Below are 16,847 nucleotides of genomic sequence, written 5' to 3' on the forward strand. Positions count from 1 at the left end.
TAAAACAATGAAGAGCTACTGAATAGATGTGGTATTGGTAGGCATTTAAGCCATTTCCCATTTTTTGTTTAACATCCTCAAACATAATTCGTAGTTTATGTAATCCATAAGACAAGTTATTGGAAGCAGAACTGTTATAACTCCTGCAACATATGAAAGAGCTTGCTTTCCTTCACATTCCCCCAGAATGTGATGAAATTATTTACCTTTGCTTTTGCCAATACAATAGGTGACAGTGGCATTACCATAGCATTAATCTACATTTCTTTCTATATTTTCTCTTACTAGAAACATCTTGGAAAATATTCCTTTTCTATGAACTGTTTATATCCTTGGTTGGGTTTTTGTTTGTTTTTTGCAACAGGGTCTTGCTCTGTCACCCAGGCTGGAGTGCAGTGGCGCGATCTCGGCTCACTGCAGCCTCTGCCTCCCAGGTTCAAGCAATGATCGTGCCTCAGCCTCCCGAGTGGCTGGGACTACAGGTGTGCGCCACCACGCCCAGCTAAGTTTTGTATTTTTAGTAGACACAGGGTTTCACTGCGTTGCACAGGCTGGTCTCGAATTCCTGACCTCAAGTGATCTGCCTGCCTCAGCCTCCCAAAGTGCTGGGATTACAGGCGTAAGCCACCATGCCAGGCCAATTATTGTATGTTTTAAAGATGGGATCTTGCTGTGTCACTGAGGCTGAAGTGATCAGAGCTCACTGCAACCTCGAACTACTGAGCTCAAGGAGGGATCCTCCCATCTCAGTCTCCCAAGTAGCTAGGACTATAGGCACATGCAACCACGCCTATTTTTTTTTTTTTTTTTAATTTTTTTGTAGAGGTCTCACTATGTTGACCAGGGTGGTCTCAAACTCCTGGCCTCAGGCGATCCTCCTGCCTCAGCTGGGATTACAGAGTGTGAGCCACCACACCCAGCCGGTTTCCTATTACATTACTTTTTCCATTAATATAAGAATGATTCTGGAGCAACTCACCAGATGGCTTTTCAGGATCAAGTTCTTCACAGAACTTCCAGAAGTGATAGAAATCTTCAGGTAAAGAAAGCTTATAATGATTTTCTACTTCTTTTCGAAGGTCACTGGAGACATCAGCTTCACAGAATTTACTTTTCTTCACATCAGTTGTTTTTTCACACTGAAAATTGGCACACAAAACTTTAGTTCTCCAAATTATCTTTAGTAATTTCAGTAAGTCTCCTTGCATAACAGTATCACTCACTCTTGTTCACCCAACTCTATGAAATACATGTGTTTTCCTTAAAACTCTCTAAATGGTCTTTGAGTAAAATCTGAGAATTCATTTGGGCACAGGAAAAAAGAGTAGTTTATATGGTGGTTAAGAGGAATCCACACAGAAAGTCTTTAAATATATTTTTGTAAGATAATGGAAACCACAAAAACAAAAAGGTAAAAAAAAGAAATAATAAAGAACAGGAAGAGAGGAATAAAGAAAGGGCAGATTTTGCCCTCTTGGTTAAAGGTGTGAGTCTTTTAAACAGATTCATTGATCAAACCAGAAACAAATAGTCACAAGTAACTGGATATAAGCAATTCATCAGTTAAAAAGCTGTTTCTTTAGCAACTTCCAGAGTTGTGTCCGAGCTATTCACTACAATCATTACCCAGCCTTAAAAACAGATACCTCCCTTTTGATTTTCCAGATAAAGAGGGAAGGTTAGTGACAATGTTAAACATCTACAGTTCCTAATAAAGTTAGCAGAATAGCACTAAACTCTAGGCCAAAAATCCAATTATTTCAGAAAAGGCCTTTTAATGCCAGGATGAAGTTACAGTACTCATCTCTAGGACCACCACAATACAGGTTCATTATATAAGTATGCTAGGTTTTATAATGCCTACTAGATATTTGATAAATTTCTGTAAAGACAATATGCTTAATTGGAAGTTATGTATGTTTAGTTTTCTAAGCAGCAATCTGTTTTTCTATGAACCTAGATTCTTTCTTTTTGGATTAAGTTCTTTCCGTTTTATTCTTCCTACCTAGAGTGGTTCTCAACCAGTGGTGATTTTGCCCCCCAGGGGACATTTGGAGACCTATTTAGCTGTCACCAATTGGAAGAAACGGTGCTAGTGGGGCAGAGGCCAGGTATGCTCAACATCCTATAATGCCCAGGATAGGCGTCCTCAACAAAGACTACTGGCCCCAAATGTCAACAGTGCTCAAGTTGAGAAATTCTGAACTAGATGTTTCTCATATTTATATTCTTTTTTTTTCTATTTTATTATTATTATAAGTTTTAGGGTACATGTGCACAATGTGCAGGTTTGTTACATATGTATACATGTGCCATGCTGGTGTGCTGCACCCATTAACTCATTTAGTATTAGGTATATCTCCTAATGCTATCCCTCCCCCCTACCCCTCATATTTATATTCTTCCATTTTCCCAGTAGTCTGAAGTTTATTAATGTTAGGTATCATTCAACGTCTACAAAATGTAATCAGATGATACAAGAATGGTCATGATGGCATTAATTCCAAGAGCAAACAAAACAGAACAAATGAAATACCTATTGTTAGGAGAATAGTTATAAGGTTTTCAAACAATAGACTATTACACTTAATATTACAGTTGACCCTTGAGCAACAAGGGTTTGAATTTTGTGGACCCACTTATGCATGAATTTTTTTTCCAACCAAATGCAAATAAAAAAATACAGTATTCTTGGGATGTGAAATCCACGGATAGAGAAGGCCAACTTTTCGTATACTTGGGTTCCACAGGACCAACTTTGGAACTTGGGTATGCTCAGATTTGGGGATATATGGAAATTTGTTACTGTATATTAGACTATTAACTGTGTTATCTTTGGCTAATGAGATGGTTTGTTTTCCTGTTGCTTTAAAAATTAGTGTATGCTCTCCTAAGCTCCTGGAACCAATCTCCGTCATTTACCGAATGGTTACTGTATGGCTACACAATATGGACCAATCTATATTCAATATTTTTAATGAGGAAAAAAGCTCTTGATTATATGCAGCATGATAGCCTTTTTATGAAGTTCAAAAACTAAGCATAAATACTGTTTAGGTATACACTCATAGGAGATAAGCCTATTTTTAAAAGGCAAGGGAAAACAAAATTCAGGATAGCTACATTGAACATAATTGACAGGAAGAAGTTAGGCTGAACCGATAGGAGAGGAACACATGTAGATGTAGAGCTATTGTCTGTTTCAGCTTTGGGATTGGGCAACGGGTTCACTGGTGTTCGTTACATTACTTAACATAAATAAGGTCAAAGACGATCATGAATATGGTAACAGTTTATTATGCCAAGGATTATAATGCGTCTGATTTATAAAAAAAATTACGTTGAACAAAAAGGCTGTTGAAAAATGAATCCAAAAGTGAGTATCAATAATAGCAAATAGTAATAGTAAAGATAATATAATAGTAAAAACAAGTAGTTAAGTCATACTGAGAACTTATTTTGTGCTGTTTCACTGTTCTAAGCACCTTCTGTGGATTAACTCATTTAGTCCTCAACTGTCTCATGCACTACATACTATTAACCTCATCGTACAGCTGAGGAAACTGAGGTTAACTTCCCTATGTCCCTAACTAGGAAGTGGAAGAGAAGGGATTTAAACTCAGGTTTAAATCTGGCTCCACGGCAGATTCTCAACCACTTCACTATGTTGCTTCTCCAACAGCAAATATAGAACAGTAGGAACATATGAAGTCCTGAGCTATCCTATCTTCTGTTTTTATAACTGTCTTTGTTCAGACGTTCAAGGACTGGCTCCAACTTAAGATGTTAGAAAAGGCTTAATCTGCCTTGCTGAAAGGCAGTTTTGCATAATGGTTAGGTTGCCTGGGTTGACTCCTGACTCTACTGATTTCCAACCTTAGGCAAGTTACTTAACCTCTCTGTGCTTTGTTTCCTCATCTGCAAAAAGGGCATACAGTGCCTATATCGGGGTTGTTACAAGGAATGTTATTATATGTACAAATACACAGAACGGTCCTAGCACATAATATACAAATGCTGGCCATTATGGTTATAGTCTCTACAGACTCATCTTCATTTCTGGTATCGTATTTCTAGTTAAGCACATCACTCCACCAAAGCAGTTCTTCACTGCACCTTCAAAAAGAGAATTTTTTCAGCTGTGCCTTAACTCCCACACTAGTTCAGCATCTCCATATCCCTAACAACTAGAATTTAGAACAGCTGTCCCCTTCAGAGGCTACACTTCTTCTTTACCCTGGTCTTCCTAGAATGCATGACCCAATATGAAGGATGCCTATACCCATGGCCCTTTAACAGTTAATTAAGCCCTCTAAGAATGTCTCACCCTGTCCGATTTATGACACTACCAGAGTAACTTTTCTAAAACTTTAGTTATCACAATGGCACCTTCTTTCCTGATTCCCCTTATTGCTACTGCAGTGGTTACAGAACTTCCGAAATCGTAGTAAACTATCGGCATGCACACACTCTCTCCTCTTCCCCTCTCATTAGTGCTTTCATGATCAGGTCCCTCTTACTTTCCCATTTCCCTGGCTCCAGCCAAGCCGAACGCTCCGCTACGCCCAAACATCCCCTACAGTTTTATGTCTCAGAATCTTACTTCTCTGCCTTCAAAACCAATTTTCAAAGAGTTGTCTTCAAAGTCTTCTTTAACACCCCCTGGGACTTGTTAAATCCTCCTTCAGTGTTTCCATAGCACTTTCTACACACCAGCGTTATAATCCCAAACAAAAAATCACGGTACAATGCATATTCGCTTGTGCTCCTCCTCCCCAAGCCGGGGGCTCAACAGGGAGCAGGGGCAGGCAGGTTGACCCCCAAATCCGCAGCGCCCCGCACAATGTCAGGTATGTAATCGGTTCCCAATCAATCTGGCTGGGCGAATGAACCATTGGTTGGCTTAATCCGTTTCCCCAGGAAATGCTCCAAGAGGAGCTGGGCAGAAGATGCAGAGGAGCTACTTTCCTGGTCCAACCCCCTGCAGAGCGCGAAACAGCGGCCCTGGGCAGGATCCCCGCAGCAAACCGCAGCCCCTGGACACACAGCAAGCTTAATAGTCACTGGATGAATGAAACGCGCTGCCTCCTGGTGCCCTGGCTGTCACCCAAAGCGCCCCACGTAGCCCGCACAGCCTTTCTGGCAATACCTGCGGCCCCTCCCCGCCGGGCCTGCGCTTCCCGCCACCGCCGACCATTCTGCAGCTGCAGCGCCAGCAGAATTCCCCGATCCGTGGCAGCTTCCGAGAGCCGCCAACTGCTTCCGGGTTCAAAAGCCTCCAATCCGAATTTCAGCACCGCCCGGGCGCGCCAATTTAGGGGAAAGGCTCCGCCCATTCCCCGCCTCCGAGACCTGGCACGGGACGCGTTGAGGCCCCGCCCACTCCCGTGCTGGGTGCGTGCAAGGAGCGTCTTGTGTCAGCGTAGTCTGCATCTAGGCTTTCTAGAGCATCTTCCAGGGTCGCTCCAGAGACCCCCCCAGACTACTGAATCTGAATCCGTTAGAGTGGTCCAACCTTCCTCTTCAGGTGTCTACTAGAGGCAAGGTTTGATGTATGCGGCTGCCCTCAATACAGCCCCTTCCTTGTTTTGTCTTCATTTATATTTACTTAAAATATTAATCCTTTTCTCCTTCTCCATCCCTCTCTCTCCCCTACTCTACGGTTATTGGCTTACACTAATTCATTCCCGATTATCTCCAAGAAGGAAATAAATGTCTGTCGGTCTCTGTCTCTGTACCGTCGTCTTGGTACAATTTGGACTGTTTTTTCTCTACACCGCTTATATGCAAAGTGTAGCCCCTGAACCAGCGGCCTCAGCATCCTGAGGGATTTTGTTAAAAACGTCAAATCTCAGGCCCTACCCAGACTTACTGAATCAATATCTGCATTGCAACATAGATCCCCTGGTAATTCCTATGCACATCAAAATTTGGAAGGCACAACTCTCAACTGATGTCCTTGGGCCTCCTTCACATCCATCCTGGGAAGGTCTTATTCCTCATTCCTGAGATGAGTTCTCTATTTCCTGAATCTGGGTGTTCCTTTTTCTTGATTATATACCCTCATGTCGTGGAACATATCTGCCAATAGTTCCCTGAGGGAGGTTGCTGCCAGGTCTTTTTTCCCACAGAGTGTACATGTCTGGAAATGTTTTTATTCTGGCTGAGCACAGTTCTAGGTTGAAAATAACTTTCACTCGGAATATTGGCGGGCTTGCTCCACAATATTTTAGCTTCCAGAATTGTTAAGAAACTATGTCATTATATTTCATTCTCCTTCACAGGTCACTAAATTTCTTGATATGTAACCCGCTTTCGTTTCTCTTTTGTTTTGTCTCAAGAAGTTTTAGGATCTTTTCTTTATTCCCAGTGGTTTTTTTTTTTTTGAGACGGAGTTTCGCTCTGTTGCCCAGGCTGGAGTGCAGTGGCGCCATCTCGGCTCACTGCAAGCTCCGCCTCCCGGGTTCACGCCATTCTCCTGCCTCAGCCTCCCGAGTAGCTGGGACTACAGGCGCCCGCCACCACGCCCGGCTAATTTTTTTTTTGTATTTTTAGTAGAGACGGGGTTTCACCGTGTTAGCCAGGATGGTCTCGATCTGCTGCCCTTGTGATCCGCCCGCCTCGGCCTCCCAAAGTGCTGGGATGACAGGCGTGAGCCACCGCGCCCGTCCTATTCCCAGTGTTCTAAAACACAATTGAGTGTCTTGGTTATGGGTCTTTTCTCATTCCTATTGATCAGTTTTTCAATCCTGAAACACATGTTCTTCAGTTATGGGAATTCTTCTGGTATTATTTATTTGATCATTTCTTCCCCCTCCCTCCCATTATTGTATCTCTTCTTTTTTGAAATTTGTTATTTAGATCGTGGACCTTCTCAGCTGATGTTTTTTCTTACCTGTCTGTCCTATTTTCTATGTCTTCATATTTTTATTCTACTTTCTCTGTGACTTTTTCAACTTAATTGGACAAATGACTATCAGATTACTTAATTTCTTTATTATACCTTTATTTCTAAATGCTCCTTTTATTCTCTGTTCTTTTATAGCATTACATTATTTTTCATGAATATAGCTCCTTTTATCTCTGAAGATGTCAATTATAGGGTTTTTAAAAATGCTTTCTACATAACGCTGCATTGACTTTGATTCTTTTGAGTCTTTTTTGGTTGGTTGGTTGTTTATATTTGGTCCCTGTTGTTTCTGCTAAAGGCATTCTTCATCTTGTGTGGTGATCCTTGCTGTCAATTTATATGTAAAAATGAGGCTCTAAAAAGGTGCTTTGGGGACATAGGCAAGGCTTGTTCACTGCTGGACAAGGTGTAAGATGATGGGGAAAGAACCAGCTGTTTATTTTCTTCTAGAGAGTAATCTTCTAATTACTCGCTTTGAGAATATACAGACTTCTTGGAGCCCAATGCGGGAAGGAGGCTGGGAGTCTTAATAATTTCGTTATATGCACTGTATTAGTCAGGGTTCTCCAGAGAAACAGAATGAAGAGATATCTATTTATCTATATCTATACCTATATCTGTATCTATCTATTAGCTCGTGTGATTATGGGGGTTGAAAAGCCTCACAATCTGCTGTCTGCCTGCAAGCTGAAGATCCAGAAAGCCCATATTGTAGTTTGAAGCCCTGATAACTGGGGAGCCGATGATTCCAGTTTGAGTTTGATGTCCTGCAGGATCACCGAGGGCAGGAAAAGATCAAAGACCCAGTTCAAAAATCTAGCAGACAGAGAGTGAATCCTCCCTTCCTCTACCTTTTTGTTTTATTCAGACCCAAATGGATAAGATGATGCCCACCCACATTGGTGAGGATAATCTCTTCTACTTAGTGCCCCCACAGACACTCAGAAATACCGTTTAACCAGGTGTCTGGGCATCCTGTGGTCCAGTCAAGTTGACACATAAAATTAACTCTCCACCAGGTGTGGTGGCTCATGCCTGTAATCCCAGCACTTTGGGAGGCCAAGGAAGGTGGATCACTTGAGGTCAGGAGTTCGAGACCAGCCTGGCCAACGTGGTGAAACCTCATCTCTACTAAAAATACAAAAATTAGCCAGGCATGGTGGCACGTGCCTGTAGTTCCAGCTACTTGGGAGGCTGAGATACCAGAATCACTTGAACCTGGGAGGCAGAGGTTGTAGTGAGCTGAGATCACGCCACTGCACTCTAGCCTGGGCGACAGAGTGAGACTCTGTCTCAAACAAAAATAAAATAAGATATAATTATGCATACCTTCACTTAACACCACTGTTTCATAATAGCATTTTTACCTTCAGCTATGTCTGGTGTCCCTGAATCCATATCCTGGTTCCATATCTCCCAAAAGAAACAATCCTCAGGTTGGGAATGAAGGATAGAAAATGTTTCCCTGACTTTGCCAGGGGAGGAAATCTAGGAGTCTTAACTGCTTCTGGGACTTTTAATGGTCTCTTTTCAGCTCAACCCACTGAAGAGGTATGGTACTTCCAATTCCTGAGCCATTGTGAGTTTCTGCAGTGTCAGTGAGCTTGCTTCCAGGCGTCACCTCTGAAAACACCTGGATTTCAGTTTCCTCTGGGAAGTCCAGATGTTCACCAGTATATTAGCTCCCTAAAGCTGCCATAACAATTACCACAAACTGGGTGGCTTAAAACTATGGAAATGTATTCCCTCACAGTTACAGAGGCTAGAAATAAAAAATCAAGGTGTCAGGAGGTTGGTTCCTTCTGGGGACTCTGAGGGATAATCTATGCCATGCCTTTGCCTTAGCTTCTGGTGACTGCTGGCAGTCCTTTGTGTTCCTTAGCTTGCAGATGAATCACTCCAATCTCTGCCTTTGTCATTACATGTTCTCCCTGTGCATCTCCCTGTGTCTAACTTTCTTTTTGTAAGGACAGCAGTCCATTAGATTAGGGCCCACCCTAATCCAGTATCACTTTATCTTTTTTTTTTTTTTTTTGAGATGGATTTTTGCTCTGTTGCCCAGGCTGGAGCGCAGTGGTGCCATCTCGGCTCACTGCAACCTCTGCCTCCCAGGTTCAAGCAATTCTCCTGCCTCAGCCTCCCGAGTAGCTGGGACTACAGGCACGTGCCACCAGGCCCAGCTAATTTTTGGATTTTTAGTAGAGACAGGGTTTCACCATGTTGGTCAGGCTGGTCTTGAACTCCTGACCTCAAGCGATCCACCTGCCTCAGCCTCCCAGAGTGCTGGGATTACAGGCATGAGCCACTACACCTGGCCGTCACTTTATCTTGTTTTGATCACGTCCACACAGACCCTATTTCCAAATATGGGCACAGTCAATGTATCCTTTGAGGGGATGCAACTCAACCCACGTCAACTGATTTCTGTTGTCTCTTCTCCTGTTTTCTTTGTTTTTATGAGTATATGGTCCCTCTGTCCTCTTTTTAACCTTCTTTATCTTTGTTTTAGTGAGGCTTCTTAAGGAGTGGAGGAAAGTGGATGTTTTCAAGGTATGTTAAGTACGTTAACTGGAGGATTTATTATTGCTATTTTTCAGTTGAATAACACCAGGTTGGCAGTTGTAACCTGTAAAACTGCACTTATTATACAGAATTTCAAGTTCAGAACTAAAACTTTGCTCTGAATAATAACTTGTAACCATCTTTTATAGAATGTGAATGAAATTTCTATTTTAATTCAAACATTTGACATTTAATATATTTTATCCTGTTCATGTGTTTACTCCACAGTGATTTTGAAGGAATGGGTAGAGTTGACCAAATTTGGTATACTTCTTCAGGTTATCAGTGTCTGTCATTTTGAAGCAAAATTATTATTAATAAATGTTTTATATCTAGTAATTACTATGCAATAGAGCTATTCATTTTTAATATTTATTTTTAATTGATAGATAATTGTGTATATTTATAGAATTCAATGTGGTGTTTTGATATATATATACACACACTGTGGAATGATTATATCAAGCTAATTTACATATTCGTTACATCAAATACCTATTTTTTGGAGTGAGAACATTTCAAATCTACTCTTCTAACAATGTTGAAATATGTAATACGTTATTATTAACTATGGTCACTATGTGGTGCAATAGATCTCAAAAACTTATTCCTTCTGTCGAGCTAAAACTTTGTACCCTTTGATCAATATCTCTGCAGTTCCCATTTCCAACCCCCAGCCTCTGGTAACCAGCATTCTACTCTCTACTTCTGTAAGTTCAACTTTTTTAGATTCCACATGTAAGTGAGATTATGCAATACTTGTCTCTCTGTGACTGGTTTATTTCACTCAGTATAGTGTTCTCTAGTTTCATCTACATTGTCAAAAATGACAGAATTTCCTTTGTTAAGGCTGAATAGTATTCCATTGTATATGTACCACGTTATGCATTCATCTGTTGATGGACACTTATGTTGGCTATTGTGAATAATGCTGCAATCAATATGGATGCCTAGATATCTCTTTAACATGTTGATTGCAATTCCTTTGTGTATATACTCAGGAGTGCAATTGCTGGATTATATAGCAGTTCTAATTTTAGTTTTTTGAGGAATCTTCACACTGTTTGTCATAATGGCTGTGTTAATTTCCGCTCCCACCAACAGTGTACAAGCATTCCGTTTTTCTTACATTCTCACCAACGCTTGTTATCTTTGATAATGTCTATTGCTGTTGTAACAGGTGTCAGGTACTATCTCATTGTGGTTTTAATTTGTATTTCTCTGATAACTAGCAATGTTGAGCATTTTTGAATAAACCACAATAGTGCTAAGTGCTTTGCTGAGACTAACTGATATAAGCCACATACCAGTCATGTGAGGTAATTTCTATTTCTACTTCCATTTTACAGATAAGGCAGCTAACATTCAAAGAGGTTAAGTGAATTTTGCAAAGTCACACAGCAAGCTCTGGAGGTGGGATTCAAACCTGAATAGTCTATCCTTTCAGAGTACTTTCAATGCTATGCAATACTGTCTCTCTAGCAATCAGCCAGATTGAATAAGGTCTGTAGTTCACAGAGCCACTTGCATTTTTAATCCTAGTTTAATTAATTTAGGAAATTGGTATCTAAAGGATGCACCTTTAAAAAAAAAAAAAGAGAGAGACAGGATCTCACTATATTGCCCAGGCTGGCCTCAAACTCCTGGGCTCGAAGCCATCCTCCCATCTCAGCCTCCCAAAGTGCTGAGATTGCAGGCATGAGCCACCACGTCCTGCCAGGATACAAAGGTTTTACTGTATCCTCTGAACCTCCCTTTAATCAAGAGAGTGGACAAAACTGTGGGTGCCTCATTTTCAAAATGGCCAGTAAAAGAGGAAATAAGGAAATGCAATGTTTAACTATTCTGCTACCCTCTTTAAGTTGATTGAGGACCTCTTTGTCACTACTTTGGGAAGATAACTTACCTTCTCTTATTCACTAGGGCTAACTGGAGGTTTTCTCATGTCTTTATGGTTGCTGGGAAATTTTCAAATAAAATTCACAGGGAGTGGTTTGAAATTGCAGAATTTTTAGCCTCTCAATGTTTTGTTTTCCTCTAGTGAGTTTGACATAAATAATATCCTCTTTTGAGATTTGTATCTTTGAGAGACATTTTTTTTTAAGTTTCTCAGTGAAGCAAAGAAAAAGTTAGAAGGTGGCTGGGCACAGTGGTTCACGCCTGTAGTCCCAACATTTTGGGAGGCCGAGGCAAGTGGATTGTCTGAGCTTAGGAGTTCGAGACTAGCTTTGGCAACATGGCAACACCCTGTATCTACTAAAAGCGCAGAAATTATCTGGGCATAGTAGCACATGCCTGTGGTCCCAGATACTCAGGAGGCCTAGGTGGGAGGATCGCTTGAGCCCAGGAGGCGAAGGTTGCAGTGAACCAAGATTGCGCCACTGCACTCCAGCCTGGGTGACAGAGTGAGACCCTGTCTCGAAAGAAAGAAAGAAAAAACTAGAAGGATATCAGTTTTATTAGAAAAAATAATTTAAAAATTGCCAGTTTCCCTAGAATTAAGCCATAATATGTCCATAGCTTTGTATCAGATTGCTGACTTTGCTTGGGGAGAAAGTTATATTTGTTTGTATTATTTTTTCCTTTTTTGTCAAATCTGGGATGACACAATTGTCATCAATATACTTTTAGATCTATGTCTTCATTGGGGATGATGCTAGTGAGCTTATGTGGAAAAATTATCTGTATGAAAGCAGAATTGATTAGTGATTGCCAGCACCTTTGATTTCCCCTTAATAATTATAATATAACTTAAAATATGTGTTTTTATAGAAATCTGTGTCAAACAAGATACATAGAATGTGATTCTGTAGAATACTAATAAATGAGGATTCAGATGTGGGCTACCAGAACCATAGAGTGACAAGTAAAATCAGTGAAATGTAAGGATGGCATGGTTCGAGGTTCTCAAACCAAATAAAATGTTAAAAAAGAAAAGGATCCTAATCACAATACAGATTTAGAGAACACAACAATAGTAGCTATAAAATGTATATTTTTTAGATCCAAAAGTTACTGGATTTGCTATGTAGGTGGTAGTCCTTGGTGAAACATGGATTAATAAAAGACAGAAAATGGAAGCAAGAGTTTCTATGTATTCTTTAAGAGTGTCTGATTCTAGCATTCATCTAAATTTAAGCTCTAGATCAAAGAGAATATTTTTAGACTGGGCGCGGTGGCTTATGCCTGTAATCTCAACACTTTGGTAGGCCAAGGCAGGCGGATCACCTGAGGTCAGGAATTCAAGACCAGTCTGGCCAACATGGTGAAACCGCGTCTCTAAAAAATACAACAATTAGCTGGGCTCAGCTTACGACTATAATCCCAGCTACTTGGGCGGCTGAGGCAGGAGAATCACTTGAACCTGAGAAGCAGAGGCTGCAGTGAGCCCAGATCCCACCATTGCACTCCAGCCTGGGCAACAGAGCAAGACTCTGTCTAAGACTTTGTCTCAAAAAAAAAAAATTTTTTAAAGGAGTTTTTTTTTTTTTCAATCTTTGTGCACTTTGAAGGCCATAGATGTCATAGCTAGCTCTTAAGCATTTCTTTCTGCATTTGTTATGAGAGCTGCTGAAAATTAAAGACAAGACAGGATGCCACTTAGGATCCCAGGACTTGAGAGTGTAGCCAGACACTCAGTATTAACGTGTATTCAGGGCAGGATAACCACATAGAGCAGCACATGTGTAAGGAATTACAGGCTTATCCAATTGAATTTCTAAGGTTCTAAATGATGGAAGTCATTCACTCTGGCAGTCAGGATTGAGCTGAGTCCTGTGACTTATGCTGTTGACCCTGGAGGATAAATCAGCTTTGAGAAGGCCCAGAGACCCCACAGCATTATGATTCTGATTCCCAAATAGGCTGTAAAATAGGACTTCTTTTAGGGGCTATTCATAGCAGGGGGACCTAATTTGGGAGATATGGGTGATTGTATTGCAGAAGAAACAGATTTGGGAAGGATAAACTTTTTTTCTAAATTGCTGTATTAAAAAGTCAGCAGAAGCTTCAGGCAGAGCTGATCCCAAACAATTGTTACTGATGGGCTGCAAATCAGCTGTAGCATTAATCTCTGACACTGCACTCTTGGCCTTACCTTTGGCCACTTTGACTCTGGCAAATTATACAGCTAAATGGTGGTGAAACTGGTCTGCCCAATTATGCTTAATCCAGATCAGTTACTCTGGGACCATGTAACCTTTAATTAGCACTAGTTAGATGATCCAAACACATCTTTGAAAAGCCCCAGAGGTTCCCCAGTCTTCACATTTACAGTGGATGAAAAGTACAGCTGATTCACCAATTCTTTTCCTACCACAGTTTCTTAGAATCTAGCTCTGAGCACAAACTGGCACATAATGGGTGCTCAGTAAATATTAATTGACTTATCGACCTCTTTAATGAATAGCAGTCACCATCATTAAATAGTTACTTTCCCATCCTTTCATCCATTCAGTCATTTGTTCATTCAGAACATTTATTAAGTCCCAATTATGTGTCAGAACTATGTTAGGCACTGGAAAGACCAAGATGACACAGTTGCTGTGTTCCAGGAGCTTATAGTGTACCGAGGAGTCCTATAAATGTACCGTCAGTATTCCTGCTAGTCACATAGAAGCGGTGTAAGAATTATGTAAGTCTTAATCACACTCCAACCTTCCAGACACATTGCTCCAGAGTAGTCTCTTTAAAAGAACTGATCTAATCATTTTACTCTGTGACTATCACAGAGTTGATCAGAGCAAAAATTCTGAACAACGAGTGTTACTACCAGGAAATCAGAAATGACACAACAAAGGGCGATATGGTAGAGAGCAAGCTCAGTTAATATGAGGAGTTTGCGAGGTGATGTTACAAGGGAACATCAAAAGCAGCAACTGAGATCAAGATCGTGGAAAATAGCCAAGGAAACAGGAGCTGGGAATGTAGGGAGCAGTTACTAGAAGGATCCAACAGGATATTACTGTTGAGTAATTGCCTTATACAAGGTCATTCTCCTCACCTTCCAAGTTATGTGTTTAATTTCTGAATATAAAGTTATACATTAATTTTAGGGCTGGGTGCAGTGGGTCATTCCTGTAATCCCAGCACTTTGGGAGGCTGAGGTGGGAGGATCACTTAAGTCCAGGAGTTTGAGACCAATCTGGGCAACATAGCAAGACCCTGTCTCTATAAAAAGTAGTAATAATTTTAGAAACTTTGAATACTATCTAAAAATAAAAAGAAAATTAATTATATTATGCCATCTAGATGCAACCTCAGACAATATTTGGTATATTCAGTATTTTTCTACATGTATCTTATTATAGTTTGTTAAATGAAATAATGCTGCACATAAAATTTGGTAACAGGCCTTAAAAAGTAAGCTTAATAACAAATAAACGTTGTAAAAATGCTTCATCAATATTTTAATGGCTACATAAATATGCCATTGGACAAATGTTTGATAAAGTAACTGTTCTCGTAGTCATAAGTTCTTACTATGTGTCATAACTTTTTATTGCTGTGTATAACCCTGTGGCCAACATTTTTGTACATAAGGTTTTAAAAAATATTTTGGAATATTACCTTAGTTTAAATTCTTAGAGGAACTGCTGGCTTCACAGACAGGAATAAACTTAGTGTCATAATGCATATTCCCAAATTGCTTTGTAAACAAGGCAGTTTGAAATTGAACAAAACAATGTACCACATTGTGACTACAGTTAAGAATATTGTATTGCATATTTAAAATTTGCTAGGAGGGCAGATCTTACATGTTCTAACCACATACACACACAAAGGTACTGTGTGAGGTGATGCTATGTTAATTAGCTTGATTATGGTGATTATTTCACAAAAATATATGTATATTAAAACATCAAGTTGTACACCTTAACTATATAGAATTTTTATTGTCAATTATATCTCAATAAGGTGGGGGTGGGGAAGGAGAATAAAATAAAAACGTTTTAAAATAAATAAATAAATAGAGACAAAATAAAAAGAGCATATGTTATTTTCCCATTGGCATGAGTTAATGGCACTGCTGCTTGGGAATAACCTACATATGGTAAGATAAAAAAGTCAGGGCTTGTCTGATTTATCTCCATTCTACTTGTCTTCAGCCCCTTCAGAGTTATAACCTGAAGGTCAGGTTTTAAAAAATGCATTGGACGAAGGATTGGCAAACACAGGTTCTAATCCCATCCTTGCATTTGTCTGCTCAGAAATCTTGAGTAATCACTCAATTGTTCTGAAATAGTTTCTCAAACTGTAAAATAAAGATGTTGGAAAAGAAGAAAAGAAATTGGAATGAAAATGTGTTCTTATCAGTTAGAAGCAGTACTGGAGAGTGCTCTTTTCAAAATAGCATTGTCATGATGTGCAATCTTTGCTAATTGTTTTGTTTAGTATTTGTTTTGAGGTTAAACAGTGAGATGGCTATTTTGTGCTCAGCTTTCCTTAGCATGAATTTGTGGTAGGTAGGAGGCGATTGTCTAGCCGGGGACTTTATTTCCCAGCCTACCTTGCATCCTGATGTGGCCACCTGATGAACTGTTGCTGATGGGAAGTAAGTAGGAGAGATGCATGTCACCTCCGGGCCAGGTTTTCTCAAGAAGCAAGGGTGACTTCACTTTCTCTCCCTCCTCTGCCAGCTAGATAAAGGGGGCTTTGAGGCTCTTGGGATAACAGAGCCAAAGTTAGAAGGAACCTGAGCCTCTACCACCACACACAGGCAGGCCACCTGACAATTCACAACAGCTGAATTGATTGGACGTCTTTATGAGCAAGAAATAAACTTTTATTATATTAACCCACTATAAATTAATGTTGGTATTCATTTATTATATTAATAATAGCTAGCATTGTCCTTTTCAATATAGGAATCCACATAAGATTATCAGATAAGGAAGGCAGCAAGCTCTCCTCTTTTAAATTTAACTGTAGAAGCCATATATATGTTGCAATGAACATTAATGATATATTACTTAAAAATTAAGAATAAAATACTTGCATAACACCAATCAGCACATTTTTATCCATCCATCTACCCCGCCCAGCCATCATTTAGCAAATATTCATTGGGGGTCACTTATGTGCGAGGCATTGTGTTGGTCTCTATAAATTCCAAAATCATTTAGCCACTGTATACCATCCTACCTAGAATCAATGGTAGTCTGCTCCAAACAGATTTATCAGGAGCTTTTTTTCTGGGAAGGAGGTAAGATTTCGAAATTATTCATGCACTTTTCTACCTGCTACGTGAGGGTGAGAGAGAAGGTAGCAATTACACATAAAGACAGTGTATGGGAAGGGGTTTCTATGGACAGCAACAAACCAGGACATTATCAGGGTGGTCCATGGAATCTTTGAGCCAAGAGAGATAAGAAAA

The 16,847-nt window shown here is 40.1% G+C and overlaps 1 protein-coding gene across 1 annotated transcript in view; it reads right to left on the reverse strand.

Annotated features, from left to right (window-relative positions):
• LOC100433735 (histone PARylation factor 1) overlaps positions 1-5,294 on the reverse strand; it is a 28,290-nt gene extending 22,996 nt beyond the window's left edge. The window contains exons 1-2 of the mRNA XM_024246265.3: positions 5,150-5,294; positions 980-1,139 (exon numbers count right to left, since the gene is read on the reverse strand). Of these exons, the coding sequence (XP_024102033.1) occupies positions 980-1,139; positions 5,150-5,197 (208 nt within the window). The 5' untranslated portion in view covers positions 5,198-5,294. The remainder of the gene's footprint in view (positions 1-979; positions 1,140-5,149) is intronic.
• Between the last annotated feature and the right edge of the window lie 11,553 nt (positions 5,295-16,847).

This window comes from Pongo abelii, chromosome 3, assembly GCF_028885655.2.
Source record: "Pongo abelii isolate AG06213 chromosome 3, NHGRI_mPonAbe1-v2.0_pri, whole genome shotgun sequence".
Classification (NCBI taxonomy): domain Eukaryota; kingdom Metazoa; phylum Chordata; class Mammalia; order Primates; family Hominidae; genus Pongo; species Pongo abelii.